Genomic DNA, 18,583 nt, shown 5'->3' with positions numbered 1-18,583 from the left:
GACAGACAGCTGTGGTGAGGGAACTCTAGAACACACTCTTAAAAATAAGACTGGGCACATGAACAGTGAAAGATACAACTGATGTGTTACTCTTGCACTTGGCTCCCTGGATTACTACTCTAGAATAAGAGGAAACAAAACCAAACAGAAGAGCAGAACATACTCACTATAAAAACAATTCATTTCTCCTCTGTAAATGCAGTATTAATAACAGGCTAGGCTCAGGCTGACAAACCAGGCACGGAACAACATGGCCTGGCCTGCACAGGCTCTTCCCTCTCTGGGATGCTTCCCTTGCCCTTGTGCTGCTCCTTACCTTGCTTACCCAAGGTGTGTGCCTGCTCCCCCTTGGCTAGGGCACAGTCCCAGCCTTTCTATGCCAAGAACATAGCACTCGGGAGTCCCTCAGTGCCAACAGACAAATGTCCTTCCTTCCCCCAGAACCACAGTGCTCCAGCTGCATCCCAGGGCCCTTTGGAAAGCCCAGAATTGAGAAAAACACAAACCACTGCTATTCACAAGGCAAAGCTGAGTAACAACAAACTTGCTTTTGACATCCTGCTCCCCATCACCTGCATACTCAGCAGTTCCCCAGGAACAGGAGGGATTCTCTCCCCATGGTGAGGATAAGGGGATAGTACCCACAGGCCTTCAGGAAGTGTGGTGCAGTGCTTTGAGGCGTGTGTGTGTCCCAGTACATAAGCTGGGTCAGGAGTTCCTTTAGATCCACAAAGAAAGGAAGAAGGCACAGGATAATAGGCCTTACTGCAGGCTGTCACCTACTGTCACTGCCCACTCTCCCACTGCATAACCCGAGTCCGACCTAGAAGCAAAACCTATTTATATAGAAACAGCACATCTCTACCCATCTATACGGATACACGCTGTTTGGCCTCAGGAAGGACAAGAGTAAGCCTCATACTGGGCTTCCGGTGTCATAAATACCGTGGGTTTACAAATTTTTCAGTCTTTCAAGATGACCACTATGATTGACAAAGAAGTCTGAGGGCTGACTACTTCCCCTGCCCCAGAGTACTGGATACCTGACCTAAACACTGCTAGGAAACTAAATCATTTCAATTGTTCAGCTACAGCAATCATTAAAAGCATCTGTTAAAATCTCACTTGTTCTTAATGCTGCGACCTAACGAAGTCACTACCTGTTTGTTTAGTTTTACAAGTACCTATCTACTTCTTCAGACCTCAGATCCCTTTGAATCCACTGGTCACTGAACCACAGGATTCTTCAGGGAAAGAGGACCTCATAAAATGAAGCACGCAGGATGGCAGTAAACAACACTACAAAAATTTAACTTTTATAAGGACAGTAATAGAACAAAGGATGTATCTGTTTTGGCTTTGGATTTCAAGACTCTCAACTTTTGATCCTCTAGTCTAACATTTCAGCTCTGCTCCTAACATTAAAATATAGCACCTACTTCAAGAAGTTGTGAAAAATGAGAACCAAGCTACTCTGTAATGAAGCTATAATTCTTCATAGTTCTGTCCCTTAAATTATTTACATATGACAGGTTTGTTCTGTACAGGTGTTAACCCACTAGTAAGACATGATGCAGCCTATCATTTAACATGTTATGTGTAGCCTGAATTCAAAAACCATGAGAAAAGTCACATTCAAAAGAACAAAACACTGCTAAGACTACACCAAGAGGTGTACAAAAGCTAAGAGAACAGTGTAATTTGATCATAAATGTCACCTAGAAAACTGAAAAAGTGGTTTATTTTCAAGCATATTTCAAGTTTGCTCTCAAAGTTGCATTAATACAATTAACATCTCCTTTTCACATCTGCAGCATCCACAGGCTTTCAGAGCTATTAGAGTTACAGAGCAGAGTCAAATTATGCAAGAGGTCTCTGAGAAAGGCCACGTACCTGTGAGCAGGAACCCACCAGGTTTCTTTCATTTAGAGAAAGAAGTATCTACTGTACTACACAGTGCTTTCAAATTGTTGTTTCCTTCAGATATGCCAAACTAATACTCTAAAATTCTGCAAATGCAGAGGAGTAACATACCTGTGTTTGATATTCCTAAAACACAAGCAGAGATACTGTTTGGCCATAGACACTAACAGGGAAAATATTTCAGATGTAAATACCCACAATCAAGAACTATGTAGGATGTGTTCTGCTTCATACCAGTGGGGATGAAGCCTCTAGGTGCTAACAATACAAGAAGCGTTACATAAGACTATGCACTTATTTTTAGAAGCACATTGCAAAATTAAGTACTGCACTGGAATCTGTTGCAGAGCCATGGACAGTTACATCAATGTGCACAAAGAACAATTGCTCAGCTGGAGCAGAATATTAGATTCAATTCAGATTGGAGTTCTCTCCTGCTAATCCCAAAAAATACTGAACCATCTGAGACTAAGAAAGTTAATTTGCATTCATTAAAAAAAATAAAGAAATTGCACTATAATCATAAATGTAGACATATTCTTTCCTATGAGCAGAACTAATAAAAAATAGTTTCTTCCAGACTTATTCTTTTGTTTCTTAATATTTCTCCCACACCATAATAATGCTCAACTTCCTTCTTTTCCACATCTCCTCGTGATTCTCTCCTGCCCTGCTCCAGGGAAAAGAGTTGTGGTGTAGACAGTAGGGAAGTCCGCCTGTGTTCACAGGCTGCCTGACCAGCTGCCATCCTGCAGAATACATATTAGATCTGGGCTGACTATCTCCTTTCCAAGAGGATGCACTAATTTCAGCTTCTTTCCTCTACCTAGACACAGTTTTATGAGGTTTGCAGGACCGTAACTTGAGTCTTACTTCCTCTTGCTGATTTAAGTTTCTATATATAAATACAAAGTATAAATTCAGTTAAATGCTTACCTCCTGATTTAACTCAAAAGTTAGATTACCTATATGTACTTGACGTATTTTAATTTTTTATATATACATACACATATACACACACTTACTAGGAAGGGACAGGCAAAACCAAACAATCTCATCAATCACACCTCCTGAGAAAAACTGAACCAAAGCTTCCTAGGTGTTTGCCTTTTTAAACGGTACTAGATACCACAGAATGAATCCAGCATGCATCTGCCTAGACTGAACTTTGTTCTTCCCTCACCATCTGCGATTTTCATTGTTCCTCTCATTCTTACCACTTTTTAAGAAATTATAGCTAACTTCATCATGCATCACTCTGCTCTTCAAAAGAGCCCAACCTGAATTCACCAAAGTGGCTTCCCTTATTTCTTGTAGATACAGACGTAAGCACAGTCTACTATCAGATTTTTACTACCACTGTTCGTTCACTTGCAGCCTATGGTATTTCTTTTCAGGCTATTTGCTAAGTACACTAACAGCGTGGTCTGTGGACTACACTTAGTCAACCAAGTTTTAAAATACACTTCTCCAAGTGTTTTGTTTTAAAAAAATCAGCTTTGCAGATACACATATTCACTAGGATAGAAAAGTCCACCAGTTATATGATGGAATACACACGTGCTGCAGTTAAGGGGCAGTTAAGACACCTGCTCTCAGCCAGTCACTCCTGGTTGCCAACCAGACATACACTTGGTCACTCCAGTTTTCAAGACTTGTTGAGCTATTACTAGGAAAGCAAATTCAGCCTGGTGGCACATTTAAGAAACAGAGGCTTGAAATTCAATCTACAGCTAACATCAACCACTTGCAAATTCCTAATTAAACTGTTCTGAAAATACTACTTTCCATCAAGCACATACTGCTAGTAGTCACAACACACCTGCCCGAGGTAAGGAAAGTTCAAGATGTTGGTGCTCTTCTGAAAACTACATTTTATCTTTCCAAGAAATTTGGAAATTTCCTGTTTCATCACAGATGTCCCACAACATGTATGTTCTTATGTAACTCAACTTCTGTGAATTAGGGGGAAAACAAATAATGTATTTATTGCCCAAAATATACCAGTCTGAAAGTGCCAAAAAGCTTCCCAAGAAAGAAGTTAGTGCCACATCACAATAATACAGGGACATGAATCTTCTTTAACCTCCGCCACAACACAAAAAGACGTTCTCATATGTAATGCTGATCCTAATCAATTTGATCTTGAAGAATCAACTTATTAGAAATGAACATCCACATCCATAAATAAGCCAACAAATTGAGATTTCAACATTAAGGTACCTTTCTATTTTTTGATGATGCTTTTGATATCTTGACAAAGGTACCACACAGCGAAGTATCAAGAACAGTACTGCCACTGCAACAAACTAATCAAATACCTCATCTAAAAAGTTTTTTTTTTACTGCAAGCAGTTTTACAGGTGGACATATTGCAACTTCTAACATTCAGAACTGCTCCTCATCAGTTCAGTCTTTCAAAAGCAGACATTGCATACAGCTGATTTCTTTTTGAAAACCTTTCAGGTCTCCACGCCACAAAGCATGGTATGAACTTTAAAGAACGGAAGACCTTCTATGCATCTTCTAGCCTAATTATTCATTACGTAAAATGCCCACTTCAAAGCTATTTTCCTGCTTTTTTTTTCTTAGATATATTTACATGCAACAAGTACTTTCTCACAATGGCACTACTTCTGAATGGTAAAAGACTCCAAACATAGAATCACAGAATCATAGATTAGTTAGGGTTGGAAAGGACCTTAAGATCATACCTGAACAAGTCCCCTGCACAGCAGGGCAACAGAAGGCAGGTCAGCAGACCTTTTTTCCATCATTATAATTCTCTTGTAATACTTCCTTTGCAAGAACAGTTTTCACAATTAGAACAACAACAACAAAAAATGCACTGAAAATAGTTACAAAGAATAGTTGAGTCTACCTTAAAGAATGCAAGGCTCTAGTAGGCTGGAAGAGGAAAAAAAACAACCAACCTGATGCAGTCATACAGACTGTATGACAAGTACACAAGCCACTGACACAAGCATTAGTTACTTATTTTGCACTAGGCCAGGCATCTTCCTAGAACCCTTAGACAGAAGAGATAATATATAATCTTACATGAGTATTGTCTGTGTTACAAAGGCAGCCTTTGAAAAAATTTGCTTGCCAAGAATTGCCTACAAATCTAACCATTAACAACATATAATTTAAAATAGTTGGTGGTTGTTTTAATGGAATTAGTCATACTGGTTCTTCTTTGTGCCTGGAAAGCCCTTGCTATTGTTTCCAAATACACGCAGATTTAGACTGCAATGAAAATGTTGTGGACGTACAATTCTGAAATACTTAGGGACAAACAGCGCAAGTGCCACCCACTGAATTTCGTATAGGACCCTTTGGAGGTCTTTAAAATTGCCTTCCCTGACTATGTATGTTAACTGCTACTGGTATCTAGCTCCACAGATGCCTTGAACCATGAAAGTAAAACATGGGAAAGCATTATCTTCTTACTACAGACTAGAATTTGGCTATAAATTGGTTAAATGACTTACCCAGAGTCACCCATTACTTCAGCAGTTAACTCAAAGACAAAAAGCATGCTCTAGCTCTTATGCTCATGCTCAATTCACTGGATTACTGTCTGCTCAGAGAGAGTAATACAAAGTAGGGGTGTCTACTTTACTTCCCACAAATGCACAAGCATTTTATACTAGTTTTCATTTTAAATAAATATACCTTTTTACAAATAACTTGACCTCAGCCAACTATATTCAAACATCATCGATATCAAATGTATATAAAAATTTAAAAGCAGAACTTTGAGAATACTTCAGAAGTTCATTAAACTACTCACTGAAACAGAAAAGAATCCCGAGCAATATGGGGTACAGGATGACACTTAAAAATTCCCCCCAAAAAACAAATCCAAATCAAAAGAAAACAGAATGAAACAATGGTTTACTTATTAATAAATTTCTGACCAACAACTCCTACAATGCAATTCAACATTGAGAACATGGATTCAGACACATCTTCCTCAAAAGAGAAGGATGTGTACGAAAAGAAAGCCTCAATTATAACCAAGTTTTAACCTACCAGCATAATCTGATAGGAATCCTCATTAAGAAACGTGGAGAGCTGTGAAATTAAACAGATGAGCAGTGTAAAGAGCGGTCAGATGGCAGAGCACGCAAGTCAAGGGGAAAAAATAATGCATGCTTTTCTGTAATGCTAATGATAACCAATGCTACCTCAAGACAAATCAGGGGGGCTCAGTAACCTCTTTGCGCAAGCACCATTTACACGTTCAGTTGGGGCCTATTTCACAAGCAGACCAGAAGCTGAGCTAGTACAAGTTACCACAATACAAATATTCCCTTTTCAGCACAGATTTATAAATTAAAGATAAAATATAAACTAAAAGCAATCTGCCTTTTTTTTTTTTTTACTATTTTTTTGCTGATACAAAGGCACAAAGATTTTAAATCCTACACAGAAATCTCTTACTGATTAGCAGAGACCATGTTTGGTATACACACACCTTCTCTAACAAAGAAAATAATTCCATAAGGACAATTTTAAACATCCTACTGCGCAGTAATTTCATTTGACACAATTCTTCCTACACTGTTACAATGCTCAATAAAAGCTCAGTTAGCTGTCAACATACAGCACCCATCCTGAAGACTCACACGCAAAGTTAAGTGTCAACACGCGAGTAGGTGCTTTTAAGACCATGAAACTACCCACAAACTTTCAGTTGCACATGTGTTTTCAAAGGAACCTGGGTCAGAAGTCCAATGCAACACACAAACAGAACATACCTGAAGGGGGCCTATAGGGATGCTGGGGAGGGACTCTTCCTCACGGACTGTAGTGACAGGACAAGGGGTAATGGGTTAAAACCTAAACAGGGGAAGTTTAGATTGGATGTAAGGAGGAAATTCTTTCCTGTTAGGGTGGTGAGGCACTGGAATCGGTTGCCCGGGGGGGTTGTGGGTGCTCCATCCCTGGCAGTGTTCAAGGCCAGGTTGGATGAAGCCTTGGGTGGGATGGCTTAGTGTGAGGTGTCCCTGCCTATAGCAGGGGGTTTGGAACTAGATGATCTTGAGGTCCTTTCCAACCCTAACTATTCAATGATTCTGTTCCATGATTCTATATATACTAACACACATTTGGAAAGAAAAAAATAAATAAATAAAAAGGGGGGGTGAAAAAAGGCCAATCCTGTTCAGGAAACATAACTGAAAGAGGCTGGTTCGAATGGCTCAGTACAACATATTTGAGTCATCAGGATAAATTTCAAACAAAAATATTAGCAGAACTCCATTATGCAGAAGAATGTTTACATACACATTTTTATTTCTTTATACCTCTAAAGGCAAGATGAAGTATAGTTAACCTAACTTGAACTTCTTGGCTGTTGACAACAAGCACTGTAATTGATACAGACACTGTACAAATAATAATTTTTTAAAATGGGAAAGCCTGTATCACTTAGAGAGCAATAATTTAAATATGTGGCAAAAAATACTGTTTTGACTTACTATTGTACTGTACTTCTATATAAGCTGGTACAGAGCTCCCTATCTAAGCTCACATTTAGAAACATTCTCAACAAATACAGCAAATATTCCACCAAGAATTCAAGAATTTTTTAGATCTATTTTTGGTTTTTTTTTTTTAGGTACACATTTTTTAAGGTACCTTTAAAAAAAAAAAATCTATATTCAAGCCCATTATAGCTTTTAGGGGAAACACAAAAATAAAGTTGAATACAAGCACCTCCTTACTTTAGAACAAAATTCTGTACTTGGAATCTTAGATGCACTTTCTATACTACCTCATAACAAAACAGCAATTCAGCGTTTCTCTTAAGTTTCCAGATCAAGCCAGAAAGCCAGGTGCAAGAAATCTCTATTTTAATTCACCTATGATGTATTTTCAAGTTGTGTTCACTTCTTGAGTCAATAACAACAAGGAGGTGCAAGAGATTTCTGAATAAACAAAGTTATGATACCAGACAGCTTCAAAGCTATGATGTGGTTACAATTTTGCAATTAGTACACAACAGACAGACCCCCTGTATCAACACAGAAATTTAGAAGAATGTTACAAGCTACAGCAGAGGCTAAAAATGCAGTGTTTCTAATTTCAGAACTAACCTCTCTGTAGACAGAAATGCATTTATAAGTATTGTAAATAGTAGCAGAAACACTTCCTGACAGCTACCATTCCACTGTGAGCACACAGAACTTTCATATGAAGGACCTGAGGTACAGACCAAGATCTTCAGATGCAAACAGCCACTTATAGGACCAGTTTTAGCATCAAACTTCAGCACATGGTAACTGCCCTATTTTTTCAACTGAATACCAATTCTCTAAAGTTAGATTCTTTCAAAGAGAATTCAGAGATTTTTTTTATAAATTCCAGGGATTTTTTTTAACTATTTTCAGTTCTTAGCCAAGACCTTTGCTTTCATTTTACTGACACACAAACAGGTTACAATAACAATGACTACTTTGACAGCAATATTAAGTTTCTTGAAGAGAAATGTAGACAAGGTTTATCTACTACTACACTGTTAAGCATTATCAACAACTTCCTGAAAGTGAAAGGGAAATAGACTTGCAAGTCACGTCAGTCAGCTCATGATAGCGAGTATTCAAATCCCTTCCTAAAATCAGAAGCAGTCGACACCCTGAAGTTTAGCATGTCAGCTGAATTCTCAGCATAAACAACAGTGGAAGTTTGGGAGGGTGGGAAGGCAGTGGACACTCACATAGTCTCCAGGATCATAAAACTGGATCTTGTGAGCTGTGTTCTATGCCACTGTAAGAGAACTCAAAGTACACACACACACACAGCTATTGTTCCAGGTCCAAGCAAAGATGTCTTCGCAACATAAACCTAAACGATTATTTTGCCCTTGCAGGTCTTTACAAGTCTTAACATGTAACCTCAAGAAACATAAAGGTTTCCACTAACTGGTGTGACAGCAGGCTTGATCATCTTAAACTCCCTTCCCCCAGCTGAAGAGTTAAGACTACCAGCAGCCAGCCACCAGCACCAGATGTTACTGCCGTGAAGGCACACAGGAATATCTCCTTCACATACATACACATAAATATACAAGGAGACAAAAAGTTCTTACCTTCCCCTGGGGATAAAAATAGCACAAAGTTGGAAATAAGTTTTTCCCAAAGAAAACAGACTTGCAGTAGAAATGAAAACATGCTTGTGTTAGATGTGGATCAGAAGCTGCTGATCCACATCTAACACAAGCATGTTTTCATTTTCTCATATTACAAAATCTCCAAAACAAAGTTAACTGTAACTTCACATATAAAACCGACTCCAAAACAGATCTGCTAAACCTAGGACACCTATAAGCACAATCTTGTTTCCGTCAGGAGCACACACACACTAACTACAGCGTAAACACTGTCTCTTACACCCTTCCCCACCACTCTGGTGTCCCTAACCTGTCACCCTGTGCCACCTCCTCCTCCAGCCTGCACCTGAACCCCCGGGTCAGGTTCACGCCAAAGCTCCATACCGCCGACCCGGCGGGGATGGGAAGGCCAGCTTCTTCCGCCGGGACCAGCGCTCAGTGAAAGCAGCTCGGGCCGTTTCAAGTTTGTTTTACAAACACGTCCGATGGAAAACCAGAACCTGTTTATACACCGCCTTAACCGCCGCCAAGAGGGCAGTGGAAAAGGCACAGACGAAAAATATGCATATATATTTCGGGATAAAAGCAGCCAGCAGCACCCCTTCTCTCACCCCTTTCTGCACTCCTGGCTTTCCCGACGGCCAGCGGAGCAGGCCGCAAGGCCACTCCGACGAGGCGCGCAGCCCGGGACCGCCCGGGAGTGGGACCGCCGGCAGCCCCGGCAGTGGGTGGCAGGTTTCGCTGCCCCGACGCCTGGCCCGGCGGAAAGAGGCTGCGGGATAGGGCCTGGCGGACGCGCAGCCCCGCCACAGCACGGAGACGGGCTCGGCGGGAGGAAGGAGGGGGAAACGCGGAGGCGGCCTCCGCTAGGCCTGAGGCCGGGCCGGGGCGGGCGGCGAGGCAGCGGCGGGAAGGAACCGTCCCGGGCGGGCCGAGCGGGCCGCGGGGCGAGCTGCCAGCGGCGGCCGCGGAGGATGCGGGGCGCAGGCACCGCTGGGCCGCGGCCTCGACCGGCCCCGGAGCGGCGCCCGGCGGCCGCCGCCGCCCGCGGCCGCGGAGGAGGGCGGAGGCAGCAGGCCGGGTCGGGCCTGAGGCTGCGCTCCCGGCTTGGGCGCCGCGCGTCCCCCCCGCTCCCCCTCGGAGACAAAAGCAAACGGAAACCCGGCGGGACGGCCCCGGGACCCGCAGGGCCCCTCCGCAGGCCCCGCCGCCGCCCGGCCCTCCCTCATCGGCCCGCGGCCGGTACGGCGGCAGGTCCCGGTGCAGCGGCGGGGGCCGGGGAGGGGGTGGCCGGGGCCGGACTCACCGCATGAATTTTCTTGTCCCGCGGATCCAAGATGGCTGAGTATCCAGCACGGAGGATGCTGGGGGAGCAACCTTTACCCTCTGACCCGGCCGCCGCCGCCGTGACCCCGCCGCAGCTCGGCCCGGCAGGCAGTGCTGAGGGGCGTGGGCAAGCGCAGCCGCACGGCCTGGCGCGGAGCGGAGCGGCCCCGCTGATAGCGGCGCACGGGGGTACGGGGAGGAGGAGGAAGGAGTCGAGAGGCTCGCTCCGCTGCGCTCACTCCGCCTCCCGCGAGAGACGCGGCCGAGCGCTTACGGCCGGGCCCGCGGCGGGTCACGTAGGCCATAGGGCTGCCGGGCCCTGCCGTGCTCCGAAGGCCTAGGGCAGGCGGGGGCGCCGGCGCTGGCAGAAGCGTCGCGGCCCCCGTTTTGCGAGGGGAGAGGGCGGCTGAGGCGGCGCCCAGGCCCGGTCAGTCGGCGGGTGTAGGATGAGCGGTGCCTGGGCGCAGCGGGGCTCCCGGCCCTTGTCTCTCCCTGCTGAGGCAGGAGCCACCAGGGATGCCGGGGGGTTGTGGACACCTACCCCAGGCGGGCGGGCACGGTCCTCCAGGTTGTGCCTCAGCGTCTTGAGGGGGTGTCCCATCCCCTGTGTCCCTAGCCTGTCGCCGCTCCCTGGGTTACAGGACGCGGAAGCGGCCTGGCCTCACTAGAGGCTGGGCTTTCGCCTGTGGAGGATCTGGGTCAGGAACTACCCTGCCGATTGGGCAAATTGTGTGAAAGTCGGTGTTTTCTCTGGCAGTGAGGTAGCAGCGGGCGCTGCTTTCTGCTGTGTCTTTTATCAAATGGAGGAGCATTACCGAGATAACGAGACTGGACTTTTTTAATTTATCAACCCCGAGAGCGTATATGTTTTAACAATGGCTTCAGTACATCAAATGCTGATGCACAAAACACTCAGAATGCAAATAATCTATCAACAGTACTAAAGCTATGTCTGCGCACAAGTGTTTATAAAGGATTAAGACCAGCATTATTTGTGGACTGACTTCTCTGCTTCATCAGGAGCACCAATGACATTTCTACTTTAATTTTGTTATGAAGTCATCACAAAGCTTAAAAATTCAAACAAAAAGATAAGCATATTGCAGTCTGCCAGAAATAGCATGTTTCTGCCAATAATTTCACAGACAATGTAGACATGTAGACATTCTGTCAATGTAGACATGTTCTGGAGATGAGAGAACACAGTCTTTTGTCTAAGCCAGGACACAAGCCAGTTTCTTGATGCCACCACCTTCTCGTGCAGTGCAATTGTGTGCTGAGCATGGGTGCCATGGCACGGAAATGAATGTCTATATGCTCTGTCCAGGAAAATATTGTTATTCCAATATTGTTATTTTGTTAATATTATTATTCCAATATTTTAATATTGTCACTCAAATATACATTTGGTATAAACAAACCATTAGAACTTACCATAAGTGATATCCTAGTCTGAGTAGACTAAGAACTTCTGGAGTACTTTCGTTGCTCAGTCTGAAAAATCAAAGATTACACCACATAACAAAGGCAGCACTTTGAGACTGAAAAGTGGTGAATGTTACTAATCTTTACTGTCACTGAACAAGCTTTCTATAGTCTGATTGACACTTTTACATACATTCATAAACGTTTTGCTTCATTATGTCTCACTTACACTTAAGTGGTCCGAGTTTATTTTTCAAAAGCTGAGTTTTGTTACTTTCCCCTAAAAGATGTAATTTAAGATTCACGATACCCAATGATAAGATGCAAGTAAACTAAGCACCTGTCATTGTTATTGCATCTCTGTGGACTGATCTCTCTGTCCATTACACAAGTACAGTTTACATGCAAATTAATTAACATTTATAGGACAAGAAGCCTGTATAGTTCATCAGAGTGAGGGAATGAAAAAAAAAAAAAAAGGGTTTTCATGTCTTTGACTGGTTAGCTTAGTATAAGAACCTAACTAGCAATCACAATGTGTGTAAATTCAGTTACTTGCCCTTCTGCCTGAAACTGTGTTTAGTTCAGGAGCCCTGTCCCTGTGGCCGTGGTAGGTGTGTATTTGACTTCCTCATTTGTTGTCTTAAAGAAAGTGAAAGCTGTTAGCATTTTAATGCTTAAAAATAACCTTTGAAGCTGCTAAAGAAGATGCATTGTCATGTGTGTGCTCATATATTTGTTACTTTTAGTTTTGGCTCGATGTGTTTTTCCACAATGGTGAGGCTTGTTTCACATAGTTGCACCTGCTTAATTAAAGAAGTGTCCTGAGCTCATTTAATTCAACAGCTGCTAATCATGTGTGGACACTCCCAATCCATTTTGCACCTTATATTGTGTGGTTTGACCTCTACAAATAGATATGCATTTGTTACTTCTAATCTCATTTAATCAATGGTCTCTTACTACTTTCCCCTTGACTTATTTCACAGACTAGGCTGACACACATCAGTTTTTAAATCAATATAAGAATGCCCACAGGAGCCAATATGCAAATTTTTGTCCGTGACAGCACAGGTGAAAGAACTATGAAACGTGATGGCAGCTATTACAGAAAACATGTCTTGCTGGTGACTGCACGTGTAGTCCCATGCAGTCAACAGTTCATGTGGTGCTGTTAAAGTCAATCAGCACAGTCTTCTACCTAATCTTTGTGAAAGCCAGGGCCTTAATGTGCATAATGTTCTATAGCAGTCATGATATTCATGTAGTAGCCATTTGGATTTCCACCTACCTATTGCTTCTGCTAATGTCCACAGGGGTCTAAAAGCTTACAGCATCTGGCTGGAAAATTTGGGAACAGGTCATTCAGAGAGACAGATGTGGTCAGAATCCCCCAGTGCTTTATTGTAATGGCTCTGGGTGTTCACTGAAAATTCACTGCACTTTTTCTGAACCTTTGCTCTAGCAAATTTGTGTATCCTTTTTGTCTCTATTCACAGTGTTAGCTATAGATGTGGGCAATGCAGTGGCAGAAGTGGGAGGAAGGTGAATTGCATAGAGTATGTGCAGGGCACAGTTAGGGTGTTCCACTTTACCAAAACATTAAATTAGTTGTAGTAAGACCACCATCCTTGATCCTGAGTGCAGGCAGAACATGGTGAATACCCAACCTTGTAAGTTTTTAAATTGAACAAAAAAAGCGTGTTGGAGTGCAGCAAGGCTCTTTCCTTCTTCCAGCTGCAGATTGTCCCAGTATTTCTCAGGAAAAACAAGTCCCATACCATCACCTAGAGCAAGGGTTAGCAGCTTCTCAGTCATGGTGAAACAGGCTGTATTTTTTCTTTCTAAAATTAGGCTTTAAGTCCCTTAGAAGGAACATCTTGAACCAGAAGATAGTGCCCCCCGATTGCATGGTGCATTTGGCTAAAACAGTGAAATACCCCTTCTGAAGGAGGCAGAGTTTTCTCATTTCTGCTGAACTCGCAGCTGCTTGAGACTCCTGACTTGGGAGCAGCAGCTTCTCATAGATGTCTTTGTTGCTGCATGACGCTCTAAAGTCTGTCAGTTGCTTTCCTTGGAAGAAAGCTGTAGGGTTGCAGCACTGCCCTGCATTAATCTTTGCCCTGGAAGAACATAACAGATAAAAATACCTGATTTTTTAAATACTTCTAAAGCACAAGGATAAAGGTGTGGCAAAGTGTACACCAAATTTGATATTAAAGATTTCACCACAAAGAAGTGTTAAAACATATTTTTCATTAATAAAAGCAGTAATGCCTCTCATTTTCTTACTGTATTTTCTCATAATTCTTAATTATTACACTAAAATGGAGCACAAAATACTTAGATTTGGGAGGACTTGATTAGTTAGTTTGAATTTTGCAAGTTAGCCTCCAATTTCTAGTTTATTTAGGAAAGGTAAAGGAAGTATCAGCTGTTTCCATGGCACTGTCCCTATCTATCCTTTCACTCCTACAGGGGATTTCCTGGGATGACTGCTGGCAAGGGAAGCCCTATAAGTGCAGCTCCATTACTGTTTTAGTGTTAAAACGCATCACAAGGTATCCACACAGATGGCCTCTCATCTGCTGGATTTGTATTTTCCAGGAGGGGATACTGGGAACAGAAGTATCTTTATCTCAGTCTCTCATATTTTTACTATCAGGAAGCCCTATCTCAGCCTTCTGCTTTAGTGCCTTCAGTGTCTGATTTAGTGCTAATTATACCAGAGTATCAGGGGGAAAAAATTACCAAGTTTAAAAAGAAATCTGCCAATTCTGGAAAATAATATGACCCCAAACAGGAGCTAAAATGTGAATTTTCCAAAAATAAGATGCTTCACGCTGCTGCTAGCAACTCAGAGTTCTGCCAGAGTGCTAGTAAATGAGAGGATAAATCAAGAACTAGAGATAGCAGCAGTTTCAAGTATTTCTTAAGACAAAGAGAAGGATAATACTGCAGAAGGAAATACATTCTTCCAGAGGAGACAAAGTATTAAAGAAACACAGCCAGTGGCAGAATAGGTGCTGACTGACATTCCCAAACAAGATTATCCCTGGAGAGATGGGAGTTACGGCAGTTGTGACAGGGGAACCCTTCCTATCTTAGTTCTCAAGACTGCAGTCAGTGGTGCTCTTGCTGGTGGTCATTGGAGAGGTGCCTGGCCAGGAGTGCTGTTTCTCATTTGAAACCATAGAACCATTTAGGTTGGAAAAAACCTTGAAGATCATTGAGTCCAACCATTAACCTAGCACCGCCAAGTGCACCAGTAAACTATACCCCTCGGTGCCATATCTACGTCTTTTGAACACCTCCAGGGATGGTGAATCAACCACTTCCCTGGGCAGCTGTTCCAGTGCTTGACAACCCTCTGATGAAGAATTTTTTCCTAATATCCAATCTAAACCTCCCCTGGTGCAGCTTGAGACCAATTCTTCTTGTCCTATTGCTTGTTGCTTGGAAGAAGAGATCCAGCACCCACGTTGCTACAACCTCCTTTCAGGTAGTTGTAGAGGGTGATAAGGTCCTCCTGAGCCTTCTCTTCTGCAGGCTAAACAACCCCAGTTCCCTCAGACACTCTTCCTAAGACTTGTGCTACAGACCCTTCACCAGCTCTGTTGCTCTTCTCTGGACAAGCTCCAGCACCTGAATGTCTTTCTTGTAGTGATGGATCCAAAACTGACCACATTATTTGAGGTGCAGCCTCACCAGTACTGAGTACAGGAGACAATCACTTCCCTAGCCCTGCTGTCCACACTATTTCTGATACAAAACAGAATGCCATTGGCCTTCTTGGCCACTCAGGCACACTGCTGGTTCATATTCAGCCATCTTTCAACCAACACCTCCAGGTCCTTTTCCACCAGGTGCCTTTCCAGCCACTCTTTTCCAAGCCTGTAGGGCTTGCCTTTATTTTGGGTCTTGTAGACTTTTTGGCATGACTTTCCCATGTGACTAACTGATGTGGTTACTATGAATACATGCTACATAGGACAGTCTCTCCATTAAGCTGCAGTCCTTATTGATAAAAACATAAACTTAAGTGTTTAAGATGGTCATCATTAAAAGTTATGCTGGCATGTAAGAGCTATTACAATGACTTTGTAAAATATGATTGGCAAATGTATAACCAGCAGCTTGGAGAAAGCAATCTCAGTATTTAAGGTAAAAGGAGGATTAGTTTCCCTTATGACAGGTCTCAGCTGGGGAAGGGAACAGCCTGGAGGGGGCTGGAAATTCTAGTGAATTCTAGTTCCTGCTTTTTGACAGTTTTTCAAGTTTGATGGTCAGGCCAATTTCCAAAAATGTGCTCTCCCCTAGATAAGTGATAAGAAGCCCAACAAATAAACTCTGGCTAAAGCACATGACAATAGTCTGCCATCCCAGTAGAAGCCAGAGGGCTCAGCATCACTGTGCCTCTGGGCAGAGTGCTGGAATCATGGCCCCAGCCCTGTTCAAGCAAGTTGCCAGCATGGAGCTACAAAAGACCCACAAGAGCACAGCTGCCTGGGCAGCCCAAGTTAGCATCTTCAGTTCCTCCCTCCCTTCCCTCCTTCCTCGCTCCCTTCCCTCCTTCCTTCCTTCTTTCCTCCCTTCCCTCCTTCCCTCCTTCCTTCCCTCCTTCCTTTCTCCCTTCCCTTCCTTCCTTCCTCCCTTCCTTCCTTCCTTCCTCTCTTCCTTTCTCCCTTCCTCCCTTCCTTCCTTCCTTCCTTCCTTCCTTCCTTCCTTCCTTCCTTCCTTCCTTCCTTCCTCCCTTCCTTCCTTCCTCCCTTCCTTCCTTCCTTCCTTCCTTCCTTCCTCCCTCCCTTCCTCCCTTCCTTCCTTCCTCCCTTCCTCCCTTTCTTCCTTCCTCCCTCCCTTCCTTCCTTCCTTCCTTCCTTCCTTCCTTCCTTCCTTCCTTCCTTCCTTCCTTCCTTCCTCCCTTCCCTCCTTCCCTCCTTCCCTCCTTCCTCCCTCCCTTCCCTCCTTCCCTCTTTCCCTCTTTCCTTCCTTCCTGTCTCCATTCCTGCCTTCCTCCCTCTCCCCCTCTCCCTTCCTCTCTCCCTCTTTTCCCTTTCTTTATCTTATCTCTCTTTTGATTGATTTCTTTCTCTCGTCTTGCTGTCTTTCTGAAATCACACACAGAGTGATATAAATATTCTTTCAATTAAGCAATCAAATCCTTTTAGTACAAGAGCCTAGCTCCACTCCTGGTGTGGTTCCTGTGCAAACAAACTGCAGGCCCTGCTGGGGAGCCCCATGGATTTTGGTAAGAGCCAGAAACACACAAGTTGTGTTGTGCAAAACTTATAACTGTGATTTCTACATCCAGGACATTTCCTATTTCATTACACATTGTGATAGCTAGAAATGAAGGCATTAAAGCACCAGTTCTGCAGCACTTTCTCAGGCAGAAGCTGTAGTAGGCAGTGCCTGAGCTGGGCACAGGGGCAGACCCACCAAGACAACCCTAGGTACCTGTTTAGGTACAGTCCCAGCAAGCTTCTGTTAACAGCAAGTCCAGGGGATATACACACTTTCCCTCATACCTAAGCAACGGTGTAACGCTGATTCCCATTGGTAACTGAAAAGATACAGTAGCACGTACTGACGGAGCTGCGTATCTCACATCCCCAAATCTATTTTACTTTTTTTATTTTTCCGCTGATGTTAATTCAGGTGAATCTGGAAGCCAGTGGTACGATTCATCTCACCACCTTTAGCTGTCTGAAAAGGAGGCGCCTGGTCCAAGCTGTTCATCCAGTCCTCCTGCAAGTCAATAAAGGGAAAAGGGGAACTTCACTCCTCCCGCTGCCTCCCAGGGCTGGGTGTCTCTGCAGGGTGCAGGTGGCTGGCGTAGATGGGATGTGTGGCACTTGGATGGCTAGTGCTAGCTGGAAGAAATCATATAGTCTGTTTACTCAAATGGGAAGCCTGTGTATTACTTGTTCTGCATATTTAGGAGATGTTCACTAAAAAATAACTTTGTGCACAAGTATTAAGATTCACTATTTAGGGCTTGTGTTTGGAAAATATGCAAGAAGGTCTCTCTTTTATGTACTGTGTGGTAAGTCTGGCCACAAAATATTGTGTTGGAATAAGAAAATGAGAAGTATTCTCTTGATTGCAAGATTTAATTTGATAGGAAGATGTCATCCTAATATATATTCCTAATGTATATTTCAGGAGATCCTTGCCTTTTTCAGGGCTCAAAAAGTTATCTGCAGGAAAACAATTTCTTAACATGAAGGTGTTATTAGCTTCTCTAAAACGTAAGCAGCAGTTCTATCATCCTCTGTTTTCATGCCGATTAAGTTATGTCTGGCTTTTTAAGCATATTTCTTTAAAATTCACCAGCATAAAGAGCTGTTACAAGCTCCAGAAATCAAGGTTCTAAGTGCTATAAGTATATAGCTGGAGACGGTCCTTTTCTGAGTGCTTACTGTCAAAACAGACAAGAGAGAAATGGATGAGATGATGAAAAAGAGCTGAAGTGACTTGCTAAAACTCATGTAACAGTCTCTTCTTCCAAGCTCCAGTGCAGGGGTGAAGCTGCTGGCTGGGACTGCAGATGGACTAACTTACCCTGCAGTTAGCCTGACCTCTCCAGGTCAAGGGAAATGTTTCCTGGGGAGAAGAACAATATGACAAATCAAGCATGGCAAAAGATTATGTGATGAATAGTGGTTGCTACATCCTCGTTAGAAATCTGTACTGCGCCCAAGGAAAATACTAGCTGAAGGCTGCTTAGTGTGATATTTTATAAATAGTGTACAAACATGGGATAACCTGAGACATCTTCGGCAGTCT

The 18,583-nt window shown here is 43.3% G+C and overlaps 1 protein-coding gene across 7 annotated transcripts in view; it reads right to left on the bottom strand.

Annotated features, from left to right (window-relative positions):
* CNOT2 (CCR4-NOT transcription complex subunit 2) overlaps window positions 1–10,985 on the bottom strand; it is a 93,592-nt gene extending 82,607 nt beyond the window's left edge. For 2 of the 7 annotated variants that reach the window (XM_065668915.1, XM_065668905.1), the window contains exon 1: window positions 10,350–10,438. Coding sequence is in view for 2 of the 7 variants with exons in the window: in XM_065668887.1 (XP_065524959.1) it covers window positions 10,911–10,970 (60 nt within the window). In the remaining 5 variants the exon portion in view is untranslated. Of the gene's footprint in view, window positions 1–9,654; window positions 9,866–10,349; window positions 10,510–10,910 lie in introns of those variants that run through there. The other 5 variants (XM_065668887.1, XM_065668895.1, XM_065668940.1 and 2 more) reach the window with 5 other exon arrangements.
* Window positions 10,986–18,583: the final 7,598 nt, after the last annotated feature.

The sequence above is a fragment of the Lathamus discolor genome, chromosome 1 (genome assembly GCF_037157495.1).
Source record: "Lathamus discolor isolate bLatDis1 chromosome 1, bLatDis1.hap1, whole genome shotgun sequence".
NCBI lineage: Eukaryota > Metazoa > Chordata > Aves > Psittaciformes > Psittacidae > Lathamus > Lathamus discolor.
The sequence above is the reverse complement of the archived record's forward strand: the minus strand, read 5'-3'. Positions and strand labels throughout refer to the sequence as shown.